At 32.9% G+C, this 20,052-nt stretch overlaps 1 protein-coding gene across 5 annotated transcripts in view; it reads right to left on the bottom strand.

Moving 5' to 3' along the window:
* LOC105197595 (ADP-ribosylation factor-binding protein GGA1) overlaps positions 1-20,052 on the bottom strand; it is a 212,230-nt gene that overhangs the window by 23,213 nt on the left and 168,965 nt on the right. For all 5 annotated transcript variants that reach the window (XM_039455104.1, XM_039455106.1, XM_039455102.1 and 2 more), the window contains 2 exons: positions 9,339-9,676; positions 8,327-8,493 (listed from right to left, as the gene is read on the bottom strand). In XM_039455104.1, coding sequence (XP_039311038.1) covers positions 8,327-8,493; positions 9,339-9,676 — 505 coding nt within the window. The remainder of the gene's footprint in view (positions 1-8,326; positions 8,494-9,338; positions 9,677-20,052) is intronic.

Genomic DNA, 20,052 nt, shown 5'->3' with positions numbered 1-20,052 from the left:
ATAGTGTGTAAGTAAAACTTTTTTTGTGAGTATTTTACATAAAAAAACTGGACAAAATACGTTCAAACGGGTCGGTTTGCAGATGTTACTCGTATATACTCTGTCTAAAGTTAAAATACTATAAAATGCTGTATAAAAGGGAGTTTGTCCAAAATATATCATAAAACACATCAATTTTCAATTTTAGACACAATTTAATCAAAAATACTTTATATTCGCCTTGTTACATAAGTACATTTTTTAATAGAAATGACAATGATATAATTTTTTTTTTTTTTTGAAAGTGTGAATCTTTAGTTTTAAAACGCCGTATTGTAAAGTTCTTCAAAATTTTTTGTTGCAAAAATGATTTTTTTTTTAAGTGGATTTTTAGATGCCCAAAAATACCTCATATTCTCTATGTTACATAATTATATTTTTAAAAAGAATGACTTTGCCAAATTTTATTTTGAAAATGTGATTCTTTAGCTTTAAAACTTCGTATTTGAAAGTCCTTGAAAGTTTTTTGTTGCCAAGATATGATTTTTTGAACGAAAAGTGGATTTTTGACCAATTTCTCATTTTTGCTTAATGGCTTTTTCTTTTATAACTTCACAATAAATTATTTTTCGGCAATGTCGGTTGTGCAGTCACACTCCTAAAATTCTGAACTTTCAATAAAAAAGAAAAATGTAGAAAAATATTGTTTGTAATCAAAGTTATAGCTTCTCAAAGTTGAAAAAGTCTCCCAGATCCGAAAATGTGTTTCCGTATTTTACAGAATCGTTGTGTTTAAGGGTTAAAATAGATCCAAGCGCTATCATAACCCAGATAGCCAAATGATTGCAAATTGTCGGCAATTTGCCACAAATATCGCTCATAAGTTGTCAGCAAAGCAACAGAAGGGGGTCTCCTCTTTTCAGTATGTTTTTGTCAGTAACAATTTTCAAAATATAATAATGGCAAGTTTCCAACATTCTATTGGCAATAGACTTTAAACTTAGTTTTCAGCAACTTGCTGGCAACTGGCGCGCAACACGTCAGGAATCCTTAAAATCTAAACAATGGGTAGGAAACAAGTGTTGCTGTTAGGTTGCCGTCAGATTGCAAACAATGCAAGAAACTTGTAGAAAATCCGTCGGCAAGCTGATGACAACAATTTTCAGCAATTTGTGAACAACTGACGTGCAACATATTGTGTTTTTAAATTGTCATCATGTTATAAACAACAGGTAAAAAGATTTTTAATCCTTTTCATATCCCTTCTATAAATACCATATAGATCTTGTTATAAAATCTGTGTCATATCAAGACTTATGTTCAACAGATAGAGCAGATGCGCGGTGAGCGCTTAGTGAGTTAAGAGCAAAACTATGTTCCAAAACTCATCAAAAAAAAAGTGTTGCAACCTTTTAGCTCATGACTGTATATACGCACACCGACGGAATCGGTATCCCTCCGCGCGCGACACGCGGCTTCTACACATATACGCGAAGCGCCCACATACATACGTACTAGTCTTCCCCTTCCATGCTACTAGTGTGGCTGCTAAAAGTCGAAAATGCATTGCTGACACTGGGCCATTTTAAATTTTCACTAGTTTTATGAAACACACGACGACAAATAATGTACATTCATAATAAGAGTAAAAAAGTAGGTTAGGCGATGCATGCGCAAGTATGCTTTGCTTCAGTTGGTCGCTTAGGTACTGGCGTTTACGTGCACTTCTCTCACTCAATAATAATGCACATTGTCAACTAAATGCTGACAACTTTTCAGCAATTATTATTATAGTAGAGTTGCTATTCGGTTGCCGACGTGTTGCTTACAACTTATGAATAAAAGTAATACTCGCATGTTTCTGTTAACTTTATATTACCATTCGGTTGCCGACACGTTGCTCACAACTCATGAATGATAATCGTTGTTCACATATTGCTATCAGATTGCTATAAACATTGGTTGCAACAATTGTTCTACCGTTGTTTGACAATAAAACTCAGCATATTAATACTGAATTAACAAAAACATTTTTGTTTCATTAAATTATAGGCAACATAATAGCAATTGACGAGCAACTTAATTTCTGCAATTATTTGATTTAGATTGAGTATTCACGTTTGGCTATCTGGAAACCTACTATCGGAATTGGCTCTAAAGCTTAGACCAACAAGCTCGCTGGTTTGTCCGTCGATCTTTTCGATTGGTTGTATCATCGTGCGCCCAATCGCATTTGACAACACTTAAAAGAAGAAGCAGAAAACGTCATTGTACATCGCGCTATGCAACACCGTTTTTGAAGAAAGAATAATAAAATGTGATAACGGCAATCGTTCGAGTTTTCTTCGTCCTAATTCCTATTTTCCCTCCAGGAGACTATCGGATTGTCTCTCCTGCAAGTTTATAATCAATGGGAAGCATAAATCTAGTACTTCAAATTTACAAAGTTAGTAATTATAAAGTTAATCTAAACAATATATTTTCAAAGGATTACAATAAAACTTTATTTAAACATTAAATGTAACAGAAATATATATATATATATATATATATATATTAAATGTAACAGAAATATATATATATATATATATATATATACACACACACATATATATGCAAACCATATTATTATTAGGAAAAGATAACTATTTAAATATTTAAAAGTATTTCTATTTATTTCAAACAAACAAGTTTTTGGTAGCAAAATAAAACTCTCAACAATCATAAAACTTTTCAAATAAAACATTGAGATATGTATTTTAAGTACTAAAATAATTGTACTGTATATGGCCCAGTACCCAATACGGCCTACTTACTGTTTCTAAGTAGTTATACGATGAATTTAAAAAGTAACGCTAGTATAGGTCGTATAGGTTGTCAAAGTGGCTTGTTTACAATAGTTAACTGCTCAGTTTGTGTATTCTGTTGTTGATAGTAAAATCAAAAATAGAATTTCCTTAATAATGTTTCTTATGATCTAATATTTCGTAGAAAAATCAGTTTTCAATAACTATCAAGTATTTATCTCCGCAGGTCATATTATTATGATCTTATTTATCTCCGCAGGTCATATTATTAGGATATAAATATAAATAGCTCTATATTTATATCTTATAACACTGTATTCATTTTGTATTTTTGTCATAGCATCCAATTTATAGTTAAAGAAAGAAAACGCTTTGTAAGATAAAACAAACATGGCCTAGATCAGTAACAAGTACACAAATCAATTGTAATGTTTTTCGATATTTTTATTACTATGGATAATAAATTTTAATCTACCTACTAAATTCCGATTCATAAACCATGATTTCAAGAGTAAAAAGTTAAAATAAGTCAATTATTTACTTAATAGGTTGCTGATAAAAATAATTGAATGTATTCTTATATGTTAATATACCAATAAATATGTCAACGTGTTAATAAGTTTATAAACATATAAATGTAACGTTAGATCACTTTATTATCTATTTTTCTAATACTTTATGGAAAATAAAAAATAATATAATTGGGCCATATTGAGTAACATATGTACTCAATATGACTTAAATGACACCTTTTCTAAAAATTTTCACTACGTTCACGTGAATATTTAAAATTGTCCCGTATTTTCAATTCATGTTTAGAAATGTTTCCTATTTTGAATCAAGCCATCAGTTTTTAATTTTGGACTTAATAAAAAATTAGAAAGAATCAACAAAGCTTAAGTAAGCCGTATAAGTACAGTTAGCTTACACAAAATATTTAACAGAAATCTCTCTCAAGAAAAAATAATTTAAAAATTATATATAAACACAACTGATTTAAAATATAATAACAAACGTAATTTTTGTATTCTAAGGAAAGCTAAATATTATTTATAAATAGCTATCTAATTGTATATTTTAAAAACACAAAGTAGTTTGAATCTATAATTTTAAAGCTTTAATTTGTTTTTTAAGTGGATCTGCTTTTTCTAAACATTTTCTAGAATTTTCAAACGTTTGTTCTCTATTTTTATTACTTCTATAGCTTTTTTCTTTTCTCAGACACTTCTTGTTCTGCAACAGATACTTGCTGTCGACTTTCATCAAAAAAACTTCTATGTAACGGGAAGGAGTACTTTAAACACTAACAAGAGGAGGATTAGGTGAGTCACCCTGGGATTTCGATCCCAATTTTTTTAGTTATTTTGGAGACGAAAAAAAAGTTTACGTCTCCCGGCGTTTGATCGAATAGGCCTTAGTTTTGAAATAATAAATTTGTGAAAATTGGCCATACCGCAGCGCGTCATATGAGCCTTCCCGGTAACTGTTCTCCCAACCAGTGCAGTTGGCTCCGTGCGTTAGGTGCTTGCTTCACAATCGTAAGAACCGGGTTCGCTCCCGGATATGTGCAATATATTTTTTTAATAAGTGTATTTATTTATCTTGATGATAATGATATAGTATGCAAATTTCTAAAATAGAAAATTTAATTTAATATTGCTTTCTAAACATTAATTTGAAGGAAATTTGAATTCAAGTAATAATATTTAAAATAATAAATAGGTAATAATAATAATAATATATAAATTATTTGAAATGGATAACATATAAAAGTAATGTATCTAAATTTTCAAATTGTTTAATTTAAAATTTAATTAGAAATAATATTAACAGTATTTTAAAATTCTAGTTTTTAAAATAATTAATCGTAGAAGAAAAATACCAGTGTTAACATTTAAACAATTTGAAAATTTAGATACGTTGCTTTTATGTGTTATCCATTTCAAATAACTTATATATTATTATTATTATTACCTATTTATTATTTCAAATATTATTACTTGAATTCAAATTCCCTTCAAATTAAATTTAAATTAATGTTTAGAAAGTGATATTAAATTAAATTTTCTATTTTAGAAATTTGAATACTATATCAATATCATCAAGATAAATAAATACACTTATTAAAAAAAGAAAAAAATATTGCACATATCCGGGAGTAAACCCGGTTCTTACGATTGCGAAGCAAGCACCTAACGCACGGAGCCAACTGCACTGGTTGGGAGAACAGTTACCGGAAAGGCTCATATGGCGCTGCGGTATGGCCAATTTTCACAATTTTATTATTTCGAAACTAAGGCCTATTCGATCAAACGACGGGAGACGTAAACTTTGTTTTCGTCTCCAGAATAACTAAAAAAATTGGGATCGAAATCCCAGGGTGATTCACTTAATCCTCCCCTTCTAAACAGAAGAGTATTACATATTTGTAAAATATCAACATCACCTTCATATAATAAATCATATTTGATGTGCAACTATAAATTCTTTCTGCATATTTTCGAAAAGATATTTAATATTTACTGAAAAACCTTGTTCTATATTTGTATTGCCATGAGAAAGGCAACAAATCATTCTTACTTCCATAAAATCCTTAAAATTTTAGCCTATAATATCTCGTCAAAGGTGATTTAACAAGGAGAGGATCAGATATGTAAATATTCGATTTCAGTAAAACTTATTGTAACGATAAACCTGCACATCATGTTATACTAGGTAAAGGAATATGAAGCAATACTCAAGCGTTCGTAAGAAAATCAATATTAAAAAACTTTTCTCTAACATGTTACTAAAGATGTGATTTAAAAAATCGGTCGTCTAAAGCGTATTTATGATCTCTTGAATCATATTGTTTTCGAAAATATTATTATAAATTTTATGAATTAAAGTCATTAAAAATACAAGAAATCATTAATATTTATTTTATTAATTCTTTAACATCCATTTTCATACAAACGCTTAGATATTGCTTCATATCACTTTATGTAGTATTACTTGACATGCAGATCTATCGCTACAAGTTTTGTTGAAATCGATTATTTACATATTCTCTCCTCGTAAGCATTTTTCCTTACGATTATAAGATTATGGTATCCACGACATACGGTCGTAACGTAAGTTCTCGAAACTGCCGAACGGTATCAGCTGTTGATCCAGCTAGACGATCGTTTTCATTAAGAATACTAAATAAATTGTGTAAACGTCCCTTGGTTAAATCTAAATTTAAAATTATAAGAATTGGATCTAAGCAAATAGCAGCTTTTGTCAAAGTATACGTTAACAGAGATTGAGTCATTAATTTGGAAACAAACTTTTGAAAACACTTTTTGCAATCTTGTCGAAAGCAAAGAATATATAATTTTAATATTAACTTTTTAAATTGCTTTTTCTAAAGTATCAAATCCTAACATAATATATTTTGTAGAAAATAGATTTTCCTGTGTCTAAACGTCTCTCAATGAAATATTGTTTATTACTTTATTTTATTACTTTATTTCGTAATGTATTTCAATATTTTTCTACATTAGTGAAAAAGCACATAAAAAAGGAAAAAAAAATACATCTAAATAAAAATCTTGTAAAAGAAATTCTGTATCGGAAACAAAAGAGATTTGAAGAAAGCAAGCTTTGTACACAATAAATAATCTTTAATACATTTTAGAATTATCTTAGAGTTATCTCACACATTAGTTTGATTTTGTTTTGTTGTACACCTACAAATTTCTCAATGTACAATGTTATATCAATTGCTCTTTAAATTACTGCACAATTTTCTAGCCATCTTAAGAAGCATATGTATGCATCGATGCAAAACTGCGCTTTCCATCATTAAATATAAAAAACGTAAGAAATAATTTTGTCAAAAAAATATAAAATTTAAATTTAGAAGTAAAACTTCAAAACTTTTCATGACTAGCAATAAAATGTCCAGGATAACTCCAGATTCCAAGATGTACAGTCTCAAATCCCTGATTTTCCAAGTTTTTCCAGTGAACACCCTAATACTGTTGTCTTTAAAATTAATCAACAGAATTTTGCAAATATTTAATACAAAAATATAGAAATATTTTTAATTATTTTGAAAATAATAAAAATACATTAATCTTTAAACACATCGATCCCGATAAAATACGTAAACACATTTTCGGTTCAGGGAGACTTTTTCAACTTTGAAAAGCTATAACTTTAATTCCAATTAATATTATTCAACAATTCTTTTTTCAAATAAAAGTTTAGAATCTCAGAAATGTGCATAATCGGCATTGCCGAAACATAATTTATTGTGAAGTTATAAAAGAAAAATCATTAGGCAAAAATAAAAAATTGTTTAAAAATCAACTTTTTCTTTAAAAAATATCTTTGAAACAAAAAACTTTTAAGGACTTTATAATACAGCATTTTAAAACTAAAGAGTCATACTTTTAAAAAAATGTCATCCTTTCTATTAAAAAATATACTAATGTAAGGCAAGTATGGGGTATTTTTGATTAATTCAAGGTGTCTAAAATTAAAAATTGATATGTTTCGGACCTTGCGCAGAAGCCTCCTTTTCCACACCATTATATTCTGACTTTAGACAATATTCTGACAGAGAATAGACAGAGAATATGCGAGTAACATATGCAGAAAGACATGTTCAAATATGTTTTGCCCGATTTTTTAAAATATAATTTTACTTACAAAAAAGTTTCACTCACACATAATGTTAGTCTCACAAACTTCAACAAAACTTTGCTGCCGTGCTGTTCGAATTCTAGTTGATCAAAATAGTTGATCGACCATATCAATCGAAAGAGGAAATTTCAAACTTTTTTTACTCCTTAGTTAGACTTCTTATTTCATTCCGTCTTCACATAGCGTTCGAAATTGCATATGGGGCCCTCTCAGACCTACTTATATTTAAGGGTTAAGCATCTAAATAAATCAATATCTAGACAATTTAAAATACTTGCTTTTAATGTCTTTAATTTTTGTTTATAAAATAAATATAAAAAATATTATTTTAACGCATATTGTTTCATAAAAAATTTTAAGAACATAAATTCTAAGTTGTATATATTATAAAAAAAATTAATTTTTTTATCACTAATTAATTTTTATAATATTTAAATAATTAGTCTTATAAATATCTTCAAGTATTTAAAGATTAATCAAATTTTAATATTATAAAAAACACATTAAAAATTAATAAGTTTTAATATAAGTATTCAAGTATATACTATAATAAATATAGCGGCATATTTAGTTACTAGGATATTTACCTTAAATTCATGTTTCAACACTCTTAAAATTAATGATTTTACAGAATCTCATGTTAATAATTTTAAGTTATATCAAAGATTTATTTATATTTAGTTTCTTAAGGCTCATTTGCATTAATGTAGTTGAATTTTAAACTCGGTTTAACTTGCTTTCTATTTTTATCTAATTCTTAGAACTAGAAAAAAACAGAAAATAAATTTAAATAGAGTTTAATGTTATACTGTATTGATACAAATGGGCCGAAGAGATTTGGAAAATTATATATCTTAAATACTTACCTTGGGCACAACTGCTTGAAATAAATAATTACTAAGTGGCTTTGTGTTTTTGCTCATTGTAGTAATTACTATTACAAATACATCTGGTCTAGGATTCTCCTGAGCAAAATGAAGCACCACGCTAATGCCATTTTTCTCCTCAATTACCGTTAGAGGTGGATTTGTCCCTGTAAAGCAATTAGTACAAATCTCTTGAAACGATACATATGAAATGTGAAATAAAAATAAATTAAAAGTAAACAAAGTAAAACAATATCAATAATACTAAATAAGTGAAATTAGAATCGATAATATCAAACATAAATATGAGAACGAATATTGATCAGCACTAGATCTTAGTACTTAATAATAATCTTTGTTAGAATTTTTACAACATCCAAATCAACCGAGATTGCACCGCATATTTGTCGAATTTAAATCTAATAATAACACAATCTTTAGCTGAAGTCAGAACACGTAATGTCACAAATTAAATAAAATTGAGTAATTAAATTAAATTAAACTTAATAATATAGATGCTCATGAGTATTGCTCTCTCATCTTTATGTAAAACATTACCCTAGATAGCAACGCGTCTGTATTATTGTTGGCATGTTGTTCTTAATATCACGTATTGCTACCAGAATTGTAGCAATTAAGTTCACATTTGTTGGCAAATTGATGCCTTCACATTATAATAACTTTGGATAGCAACTTGCCAGTAAAATGCCTATAACTTTAACATCGTTATCATCAAAATTTGTTGTTGCTATTATGTTACCATAATAATTTATGAGCTCACACAATGCTCTTATATGGCCGAAAATGCAATGTAACTATGATATTTTTATCTCGCTGTTAAACTGTTGACAATACACATATACGTTGTTGTTTATATGTTGCTTTAATATCAATATATTCAAAATCGTGAAGACAAATACAAAGCAAGTTGCCAATCATAAGCAATCACAGATTTGTGCAATTTTGCTAAGACACTTTGCTATTTGGAATAATATATAAATTTATCTATTACCTGGTTTAATATCTTCAAGGCAGACAGTAATATCGGTCAGTGGTTTGATTTCAGGCTCTGTATTTACTATCCTTGATATGCCATTACGCAATTGCGCTTCTTGCTGTTTCAATTTCGTATCCGTTACTTCTGAATTATCACTTTTCTTGCACAAATCAACAGTCGTGTTAATTTTTGTCGAATTTGAAGATGCCAAAAAGTCTAAATTACTATTTTTATCACATTTTTTCGTATTTGACTGTTCTGTCACAATTTGCGACATAGTACTAAAGTCAAGGGACGAATTTTGTTTCCGAATGGGATCGCAGATACCTTGAATTTTTACCATACTTGTTTTGCTGCAAAATATCAAATATTTTTCTTCAATTAAAATGCTTTAAAAAAAACGTAATACTATTTATACAGAGTGTCCTAATTTAATCTATTATCCCTTTTATCTACGCAGGATAAAGTCAAATAAAAAATGTTCAGACAAAATTATATGGTTTGAAGGACAATAAATATAATAATGATATGATAACTTTTTTTAAGTCATTTTAAAGTCATAGAAAAATAATATCAAGATATTTTAACAACAATCGAATTAGAAATAGACTAATGAGAGTCAGCGCGGGCAAAGAGTGCGCAAACACATGTATTGACGTGTAATCATTTATTCATTTCTCTTAACAAACGCACGTTTCGATTCACTTTGGAGTCCTCCTCAGCGTATCAATAATAATAAAAGTCAAAAGAAGTTGAAAAACTAGCTATCATCAGTCAACGTAACCGGAAAGTAGTCAGGTCACTAACAGTTTGCCAAATCCGTCGTGGCATCACAACCCGTGGCCATATACATTGTAAACATTGACACTTGTCAATGTAACTATCAAATGTTATGTTTTAAGATAGCATGTAATTATTTAAATAATTTTCCTGACTCACCCATTAAGACTGATGAAGACTCATAAAGCTTTGGATAAATCTTGAGAAATAAATTTTCAATCGTGAGAAATAAATTTTTACTTGTCAAAGTATACACTCAAGCGTTCAAAAACAAAGTGCTCGCCGTCTCAAGTACGAATGTATACTGACTAGATCGAGTTGCTCGAAATTATAATGTCTTTCTTAAACCCAATACAGAAAGAATAGTAAATAAATACATGTATACTACCGGAGAAATAAGAAGTAAAGTTAGAGGCTAATTTAGTAATACAATTTAAATATCAAATACATAAATAAGAGTGAAAATAATTAGCGGCAAGTCAACTGTTACAATTAAGAGACAAATATTAAAATAAACAACTGAGCGTATATAATTCTATTACAATTTAAACCAACAACGAAAAATACGCATGGTGTAGGCATTCGGTATCTGTTTGTAAATTGAGGCTATTATTTTGTAATTAAATATGTAACATTTCAGATATCAGTCGCCAGCCTAAGAAACATTCGTTATCTAAAATTTTTATGTTCTCTCAGTCAAAATCATGGTTGTAATTACGTCTATGTTCTGTGATAACAGAATAGCTGTTCGTATTATTTGATATGTTTACGATGTTCCGTGATTTTGATTTTCAGTTTCCTGCCGGTGTGCCCAACATATGACGCATCGCAGTCTTTACATAGAATTTTGTAAACGTTTTTCATTTGGTCTCTGAAGAGAGCATCTTTCTGTTCTTTAATAACCCTGCTTAATTTATTGAGACTGTAACGACCTGTCTTTTTCCGCGCACAGGGCGGCGTGAGTTCGGCGGACGAGGACGCGGACTGAGGTCGCCAAGAGAACTAGACTGTTGTGGTTGGAAAGAAATCAGCGAATCTTTATTTCGCGTACGGTTGATACAATATAAAAGCGTGGCGTTCTGGCCACGGCGCGCGGATGGACGAATGGCGGTGACGCTCGGACGGACGTAACAAAACTTAGAATTTACGCGCGGACGGACGGACGGACGGTATGTACACGCGAGATTCGGAACGGTCGGATTTTAAACGCGATATCTTACACGGTGTTTATTTACAGGTGCGCGGGATTCCGAGCCGAGATTCTCGGAACTCGGAATCCTTGTTGACGCGCTGGTACCGTGGCCTTGCCGAAGGCTGCGGCCACGGCCGTAAACGACGCGCGCGCGGTACAGCTGTACTTCAGCCTGATCGCGACGCGCTACGGTTAATACCACGATGTTCGGCGATGGTAATCGACTCACGCCAAGATCTCTTGGTAGAGGCGCGGAACTCCACACCCCAAGTCGTGAGTCAATGCCGAGACAGGACGGCGGATCGAGAAGTGCCGACTACCAGGATCTCCTAGTGGAGCCCAAGATGGACTTGAGCCCGTGAACCGGCGGTCTAGGAAGGCGGATGGCTCGTGTCAAGATCGCTTGACTGAAGCTAAGGCGCTTAACTCCGTGTGAGCACTCGGAATAGACTTCCTTCTCGGACGCAGAGTTGCCGCTGATGCGCCGATTTGCAGCACACCGCTGCCAGAAAGAACAGCACTCGCTAGCATCCGTTGGCACTTTCTCCCCACTTATCGGCCTGCGTCGAGCAGCCGAGGCGCGGAGTGAGGACTTCTTCTGTCTCTTTTTCTCTCGAGCGGTCTCTTCTTCTCGACCTATCCTCTTCTGACTCAAACGTTCTCTTTCTCTCGTATTACAGGCACAGCTTTTGGCTCATGTTAGGTCGAGAAGGAGAGAGACCGCTCAAGAGAGAGAGAGAGAGAGAGAGAGAGAGAGAGAGAGAGAGAGAGAGAGAGAGACAGAAGGAGTCCCCACTCGGCGCCTCGGCTGCTCGACGCAGGCCGATAAGTGGGGAGAAAGTGCTAATGGGTGCTAGCGAGTGCTGTTCTTTCTGGCAGCGGTGTGCTGCAAATCGGCGCATCAGCGGCAACTCTGCTCGGACGGGAGATCGGACGGAGAAGAAGCCTCGACTCTAGAAGCGGCGGCGCTTATATACCCGAGTCTCGTGGGCAGGGACGGTGCGGGGGTACGGAACGGAACGGAATCGGTGGGGGACTTCCCGCCGCTCGAGATCGGTCCAGCGGCCGCCACTCCGGTCGAGCGCGTGCGCGCGGATGCGTAAACGCGCGCTACGCCGGTGTTTGAATTCTTATTGGTGCTGTGCGCCGTGTTTTCGCTGTCCGGCGGTTGTTCGGCCGGACAGTTTGGAACGGTGGACGGTCCGAGGGGGGAGCGGAAAGGCGGTTTGTTACAAGACTGTAAAAAGTCAATTTTGCATTCAAATTATTTGTGATAGTCTTGAATTTTTCCGAGATCGTAGAAATATATGGTAATAAAAACCACTGAGATTTTTTATTTATTGTGTTATTGTCCGTGTTGTTCACTGTTTGTTTAAGTTTATTTTTATGAATTAGAGATTTTAAGCGGCTATTGACAGTCTCAAAAATAAACTCAGCAGAGTAGTCATTAATTAGCAAAATGTCAATAATAAGCTCAATATTCTTTTGGTGTAGGGTTACCATCCGTACTCTTTTAAGAGTACATGTACTCTTTTTAAGGTCACAAAACAGCGTACTTTTACTTTTCACTTATTGAAGCCAAATGTACTCTTTTTTTTGTGAGAAATGACAAAAGAATCAGATTATTTAATATTTCTAACTTAATTTATACTTTGTGTTTAGGGGAAAGTAAGTAAATTGCACGCACCTAAGGGAAATTTATCATAGTAAAGTGATTTTTGAAGTTGAAATCAATACGAGTACAGAAATAGAAACTTTAAACATTTTTAAAATCATTATGTATTGTCATAATAAACAATTTTTTATTTGGTAATGCTATATTCAGCAAAAAGAGGCAAGTGGATAAACGAAAAAATTTCTCGCGCCTTGGGTAATTGTACGCGCGGTTGAAAATGTACGCAAAGGAAAAATGAGGTTATAGCCCATTCTTTTAGCTGCACTACACGGCACTACACTGTACTAGTGGCACTATAGTTGGTCTCACGTGGTCTCACGTCTTTCAAGATGGATGCGTAAAATTGTCCACTGCGGACTTGATTTGTTAAAACAAAACAATTACTCAATGACTATTTAATTAAATTTAACAAACAATGGTTCAGAAAACGTACTTTTGTTAGATATAACAAAATTGAATGAATAAATTAAAAATACGGACTTATTGCCTTATTTTCTGAACGTCAAAATCGCAACAAAAATCATGATTTTACTTTTTTTTATTCTTGCAATTAACTACGATTTTAAATGATATAACGTATGGTTATATATTGAAAAAAAAACCTTCAGCCTACAAATATTGTCGTGATATAATCTCTATTCATCAAAAAGATGCCAAACTACGAAGCGTACAATTACCTAGTGCGTACAACAATCCTACTTTCCCCTATTTGTCAAAAATTATATTAAATCATGTTAATAGTCTGTAATGAGAAGTTCTGTTAGTCAGTTGAGGGCATCTGTGCTTGGAATCCTAAAATTAAAAAGCTAAATCTCTAAACGTAATTTCTGTGTACCAAATTTGAGGTGGTCTCCTAATTCATAGTGATCTGATAGTAGGTACGACAATTATTCTAGTGCCGATACATTGTAACTTGCTCTTCTATTTCATGTGCAACTTATGGTAATTAGTATATAGCTATATTTTATACAGCATCTATATTTTATACAACAAACAGAATCCCAAAGAAAATGATGGCCCGGCAAAAAAATAAATTTTCTGACAAACTTCAACAATAATATCCAATGTTCAAGGTAGCCAAAGTTGAACAAGAAGCGTACTGTGAAGTTTGTCAGATTACAATTTCAATTGCAAATAAAGAGAAAGCTAATTTGAAACAACATCTAATCTCAACAAAACATATTCAAAATATAAGTACAGCTGGTACTTCGAAGAAAATTGACAGTATGTTTATCATCAAAAACACTACAAAGGAATTAAAAACAGGGATCCTGCCCAAAATAAAATTGTAACAACCCGTCTTTTTCCGCGCACGGGGCGGCGCGAGCGCGACGGACTAGGGCGCGGAGTGAGGTCGCCAAGAGAACTAGACTTTTTCCGGTTTAGATGGTATAACAGTAGTGAGTTTATTTCGCGTAAGATATGTACAGATGACGAGTAACGGAGTGGCTTGGTCACGACGCGCGGACGGACGGATGGCGGTGACGCTCGGACGGACGCAACAGAACTTACAGAATACGCGCGGACGGACAGACAATAAACGGAACGCGCGGACGGACGAATGGCATATACAGATTGTGTTTGACGCGGTATCGTATAGAGCTATATACACGGCTCGGTTCGCGGAATTCCGGCCCCGAGTTTTCCGAGAACTCGGAATCGTTGTTGACACGCGCAGACCGTGGCCTTGCCGAAGGCCGTGGCCACGGCCGTGGATGACGCGCGCGGTGCGACTGTACGCGGATCGCGATTCCCGACGCGAAGCGGTTAATACCGCGATGTTCGGCGGTGGTGATCGACTCACGCCAAGAGCTCTTGGTAGAAGCGCGGAACTCCACACCCCAGGTCGTGAGTCGATACCCAAACGAGGACGGCGGATCGGGAATTGCCGACCAGGATCCCCTGGTGGAGCCCAAGGTGGACTTGAGCCCGTTTTATCGGCGGTGTCAGGAAGGCGGACGGCTCTTGCCAAGACTTCTTGGCGGAAGCTAAGGCGCTTAACTCCCTGGTGAGCGCTAGGAGGGCTTCTTCCACGGACAGGAGAGTGGACGGAGAAGAAGACCGCTCGACTCTCGGAGCGGCGGCGCTTATATACCCGAATCTCGAGAGCAGGGACGGTGCGGGGGTACGGAACGGTACGGAATCGGTGGGGGTCTCCCCGCCGCTCGAGATCGGTCCGGCGGTCGCCACTCCGGTCGAGCGCGTGCGCGCGGAGATCTGCCACGCAGGATGCGTCAACGCGCGCTACGCCGGTATTCGCGTGTCTTTTCGGCGCTATGCGCCAGGTTTCTGCTGTCCGGCGGTTGTTCGGCCGGACAGCCCGGAAAGGTGGACGGTCCGAGGGGGGAGCGGAAAAGCGGTTTGTTACAAAATTTTGGTTCGGTTACGGTTACGGTCAGAGATTATATCTAATTTTCGGTTTCGGTCTTGTTACTGATAACGGTTACGGTCATCGTTTGGATCTTTCTCGGTTACGATTACAGATGTAGAATTATCTATTGTAAAATTTAATAACGTATAAAAGTGATAATGTATAAAAATAATACAAATATAAATATCACATTTACAAAAAATTCTTGTTTATTGTAAACTTGTTTAATATAAAAATGTTTAAAAATCATTAGAAGTTCCGGGTCTTTCAAAATCTCGTTTCTTTTTTGTTTTTGTTTTATTTCAATATTTTTAGCAACTTGCAGCGTTAATAATCATTTTTTCCTGGTATTAATGATAGTTTTTCTCTATAAAATAACATATTAATCTTAATTAATTTATCATAATAAAAGCAAAGAAATAAATAAGTAACCCTCCGTAGACACCCTATAATATCGCTATTTATTGAGAACCTATAGAAGTAAATATCTACGGTCTTACAAGTTCAATTAAAATTGTCAAATTTTTTTGATGCTCTGAAAGAGCTGGAAAAATTGAAATATAATTTTAGCTTTAAAAATTTAGTTTTAACATTACAAAGATCTTATTCTTTTGTATACATTTTATATTCACTAATTGAAGGAAAAATTAATCTTTAAAATCAACTGTATATCTATGGAGCGTTAAAAATATTAAAAAAAGAGATGAAATATAGATGCCATGTATCTTTTTCTCTTATTCTTATCTCGTAAAGAGAAAAGTCTACACAGCACGCGCTTTTTTACCTGATCTTCAGTCTGATTTTTAATAACATTTTAAAAAACCGGAAAAATATTTTCGGTCAGGTTACGATTACGGTCGATTAGCATAATATTTTGGTTTCAGTCTGACTAAAATAACGGTTATGATCCGCTTATCGGTTTCGGTTTCGGTCTGGTCAGGGTCCCTGATTAAAAGTATTGGCTATAGAAGCAATCATAGCGTTTCACATTGTAAAACACTACCAAAGCTATAAATCTTGTTCAACCAAATTGTAGGGCAAGCTATTCAGCGACTCTGAGACTGCCTTAAATATTTCCAGCGCCAGAACAAAAACAGAAGCAATTGTTAATAATGTTTTGGCACCCAACTCTGTGACTACTATGTTATAAAGAATCGAGAGCAAAAAAATTCCACCCAATAAACACTCATTGGTATAAATGTGATATAATATACGTATCAATGGTACATAAATGGTATAAGTGTAAATAATAAACGTTTTTTATACCATATAATAATATATGTTAAAAAATGGTAATAGATATACAATTTTTAAACGTTTTTAATTGCTATAAATATAATAAAAAACGAATTTTATATCGTATAATATTATACGTTTAAAAGTTGTAATAAATGTACATTTTTTATCTGTTTTTAATTAACCCTTAAACACACCGATCCTGTAAAATACGGAAACACATTTTTGGGTCTGGGAGACTTTTTCAACTTTGAGAAGCTATAACTTTGATTACAATCAATATTTTTCTACGATATTTTTTTTGAAACAAAAGTTCAAAATCTCAGGAGTGCACAATCGGCATTGCCGAAAAATAATTTATTGTGAAGTTATAAAAGAAAAACCATTAAGCAAAAATGAGAAATTGGTCAAAAATCCACTTTTTCTTCAAAAAATCATATCTTCGCAACTAAAAACATTTAAGAACTTTCAAATACGGTGTTTTAAAGTTAAAGAGTCACACTTTCAAAATAAAATTTGACAAAATCATTTCTTTTAAAAAAGATAATTATGTAACATAGAGAATATGAGGTATTTTTGGGCATCTAAAAATCCACTTAAAAAAAAAATCATTTTTGCAACAAAAAATTTTGAAGAACTTTACAATACGGCGTTTTAAAACTAAAGATTCACACTTTCAAAAAAAAAAAAAAATTATATCATTGTCATTTCTATTAAAAAATGTACTTATGTAACAAGGCGAATATGAGATATTTTTGATTAAATCGTGTCTAAAATTGAAAATTGATGTGTTTCATTATATATTTCGGAAAAACTCCCTTTTCTACAGCATTTTATAGTATTCCAACTTTAGACAGAGTATGTGCGAGTAACATCCGCAAACCGACCTGTTCGAACGTATTTTGTCCAGCTCTTTTATGTAAAATACTCACTAAAAAAGTTTCACTTACACACTATATGGTCGCATTGACCCTAAGAAAACTTTGCTGCCGTGCCGTTCGAATTCTAGTTGACCAAAAAAGTTGATCAACCATATCAATCGAAAGAGGAGATTTCAAACTTTTTTTATGTCTTGGTCCGAACCTCCTATCTCATTCCGTCTTCACATAGCGAGCGTTCAAAATTTCATATAGGATCTCTCAGACCCACTTATGTGTTTTAGGGTTAATATAGGTATAAGTAATAAGCAATTCTTATAATATTATACGTTTCAAAATTGTAATAAATTTACGTTTTTTAAACGTTTTCTGCTGATATAAGTATAATAATAAATAAATCTTACAACATATATCAGTATACGTTTAAAAATTGTAATAAATTTACGTTGTTGGAACGTTTTCTGTTGGTATGAGTATAATAATAAATGAATCTTATAACGTATATCAGTATACGTTTAAAAATTATAATCAATTTACGTTGTTTTAACGTTTCCTGTTAGTATAAGCATAATCCCTTACAAAAATAATTTTGCAACTGATGTTGTTTATAACAACTATAACAATTAAGAAAGCATCATGTATGCTTCTTTAGTAATTTTTCCCGTTGAATCGATTGGCGCAGTTTTTCATTACAATCAATTTTTAATAATTTGTCTATAACAATTAATTTGCAAAATTGACTTATGCAGCGTGCTCTTTACATTAATAATGTTTTTTCATACTCATATCGTAATTAAAAGATTATGTCCTATATCTAATTGTTCTTTGGCTACTTTTGTCAGTCTGGCCATAAGCAGGAACGGATTTTAATTATTTATATAGTTTATTCTTTTGCATAAAATATGAATGGTTTAAGAAAGAGTCATATATATTTCTTTACTAATTTTTCCCGTAGAATTGATTGGCGCAATCAGTTGTCCTCTACAGTAAATTTTTAATAATTTATTTATAACAATTAGTTGCAAAATTGATTTTTGTAACGTGTTTTTTACGTGAATAATTCTTTATGCTGCAGTACTATTTGCAATTGTTATTTTTTTTTACTATCTTTACTGGTCTGATTATGGACAGGAACAGTTTTAATTATTTACAAAGTTTATTATTATGAAAATATCTAAGTTTAAATAATCAAAGGCCTAGTGAGTGTTCGCGCAATACTCAACACCCAAGTTTCTTCCTTTCAAATATAACTTTTTATTAACAATATTTCAAGTGTACAATTAGCTCAGTGTTAGGGTATTAAGTTACTGTTCCGAAATCTTAGGTTCGAATCCCGCCAATGCGTTTTCAAAGTTGTAAAATAATGCGTAATAGTAATTAGTGATTTAAAAATCTTATATGCAAAACAGTAAATACAGATCAAGCTATAAGAATAATAAGATGTGTTAAAAAACTAAAAAAAATATATATATATTTTTTTAAGAAAACTAAAAAATAAGTGTATTATATACATTTATCTCATACGTTTCTTATACCGTATAATACGTATAGTTATAATGATTATTATATGTATATATATTATATATTATAAACGTATTTATAAATATGTTTATAATACATTTACATATGTACATTTTTTTACGTATATATAAATACGTAAAAAAAATTAGATGGCTTGCGGACATATTCACGGATTATATACGTTTATCTCATACGTTTTTATATCGTAAAATACGTATGGTTATAATGGTTATTATACGTATCTTATACTGATCTGTGTTTATTGGGTATATGTTGGAATATGCACAGATGGAAGCAATCATGCAGCTTTGAAAATCTTTCCGATTCTCAATATTTCGACAGAAAACATAAGACGCAATTACGTTTATTAGAGTTAAAATCATTGGAAAATAAAAATCGGAGACTATATGTAATTTAATTGTTAAAACACTAAAAAATTATCATTTGAAAAGTAAGTGTATTGCAATGGGTACTCGCAGGCCGCAGCTACTGCTGCTTTTCTCTCCTCACCGCACAGCGCCGCGCCTACAGCCGCGGCTGCCTATGTCTCGTCGACCGGCGGGCGGTCCTTGCGCGCGGTGATACGCGCTTATTCGCAGACGTTATTAATTTTTTTTTCGTTAACTATGGCAAATATTAAAAAATGGTAAAGGACTTTTCTGCTCAGTTTTACTTGATCTATCAATTCACGAAACCACGGGCGATAGTTACCTGACACCCTATACAGGGTGTCCCATTTTAATCCATCCACACAAATATTTCCGTTCCCTTGCATTTTACAAGAAAATGTTTCAGACAAAAGTTGTATGGTTTCGAGGGGGACATAAGATGGTGTCATTAATTTGACCTCGAATATTTGCTTAAAGGTCACATGAAGGTCACCTTCAATTCTTTAAATAGAACTGCCTATTTTTTATTGCATATTCTTGTAGCTTATCTCGAGATGTTTCCAAAACACTATAAACAAATGTCTTTCCGTTAAGTATTTTGCGAGTTGTGACGCTTGAAAGTTGGTGGGCCATTTTAATCCATCCACGCAAATATTTCCGTTCCCTTGCATTTTACAAGAAAATGTT

Source organism: Solenopsis invicta, chromosome 11 (assembly GCF_016802725.1).
Source record: "Solenopsis invicta isolate M01_SB chromosome 11, UNIL_Sinv_3.0, whole genome shotgun sequence".
NCBI lineage: Eukaryota > Metazoa > Arthropoda > Insecta > Hymenoptera > Formicidae > Solenopsis > Solenopsis invicta.
The sequence above is the reverse complement of the archived record's forward strand: the minus strand, read 5'-3'. Positions and strand labels throughout refer to the sequence as shown.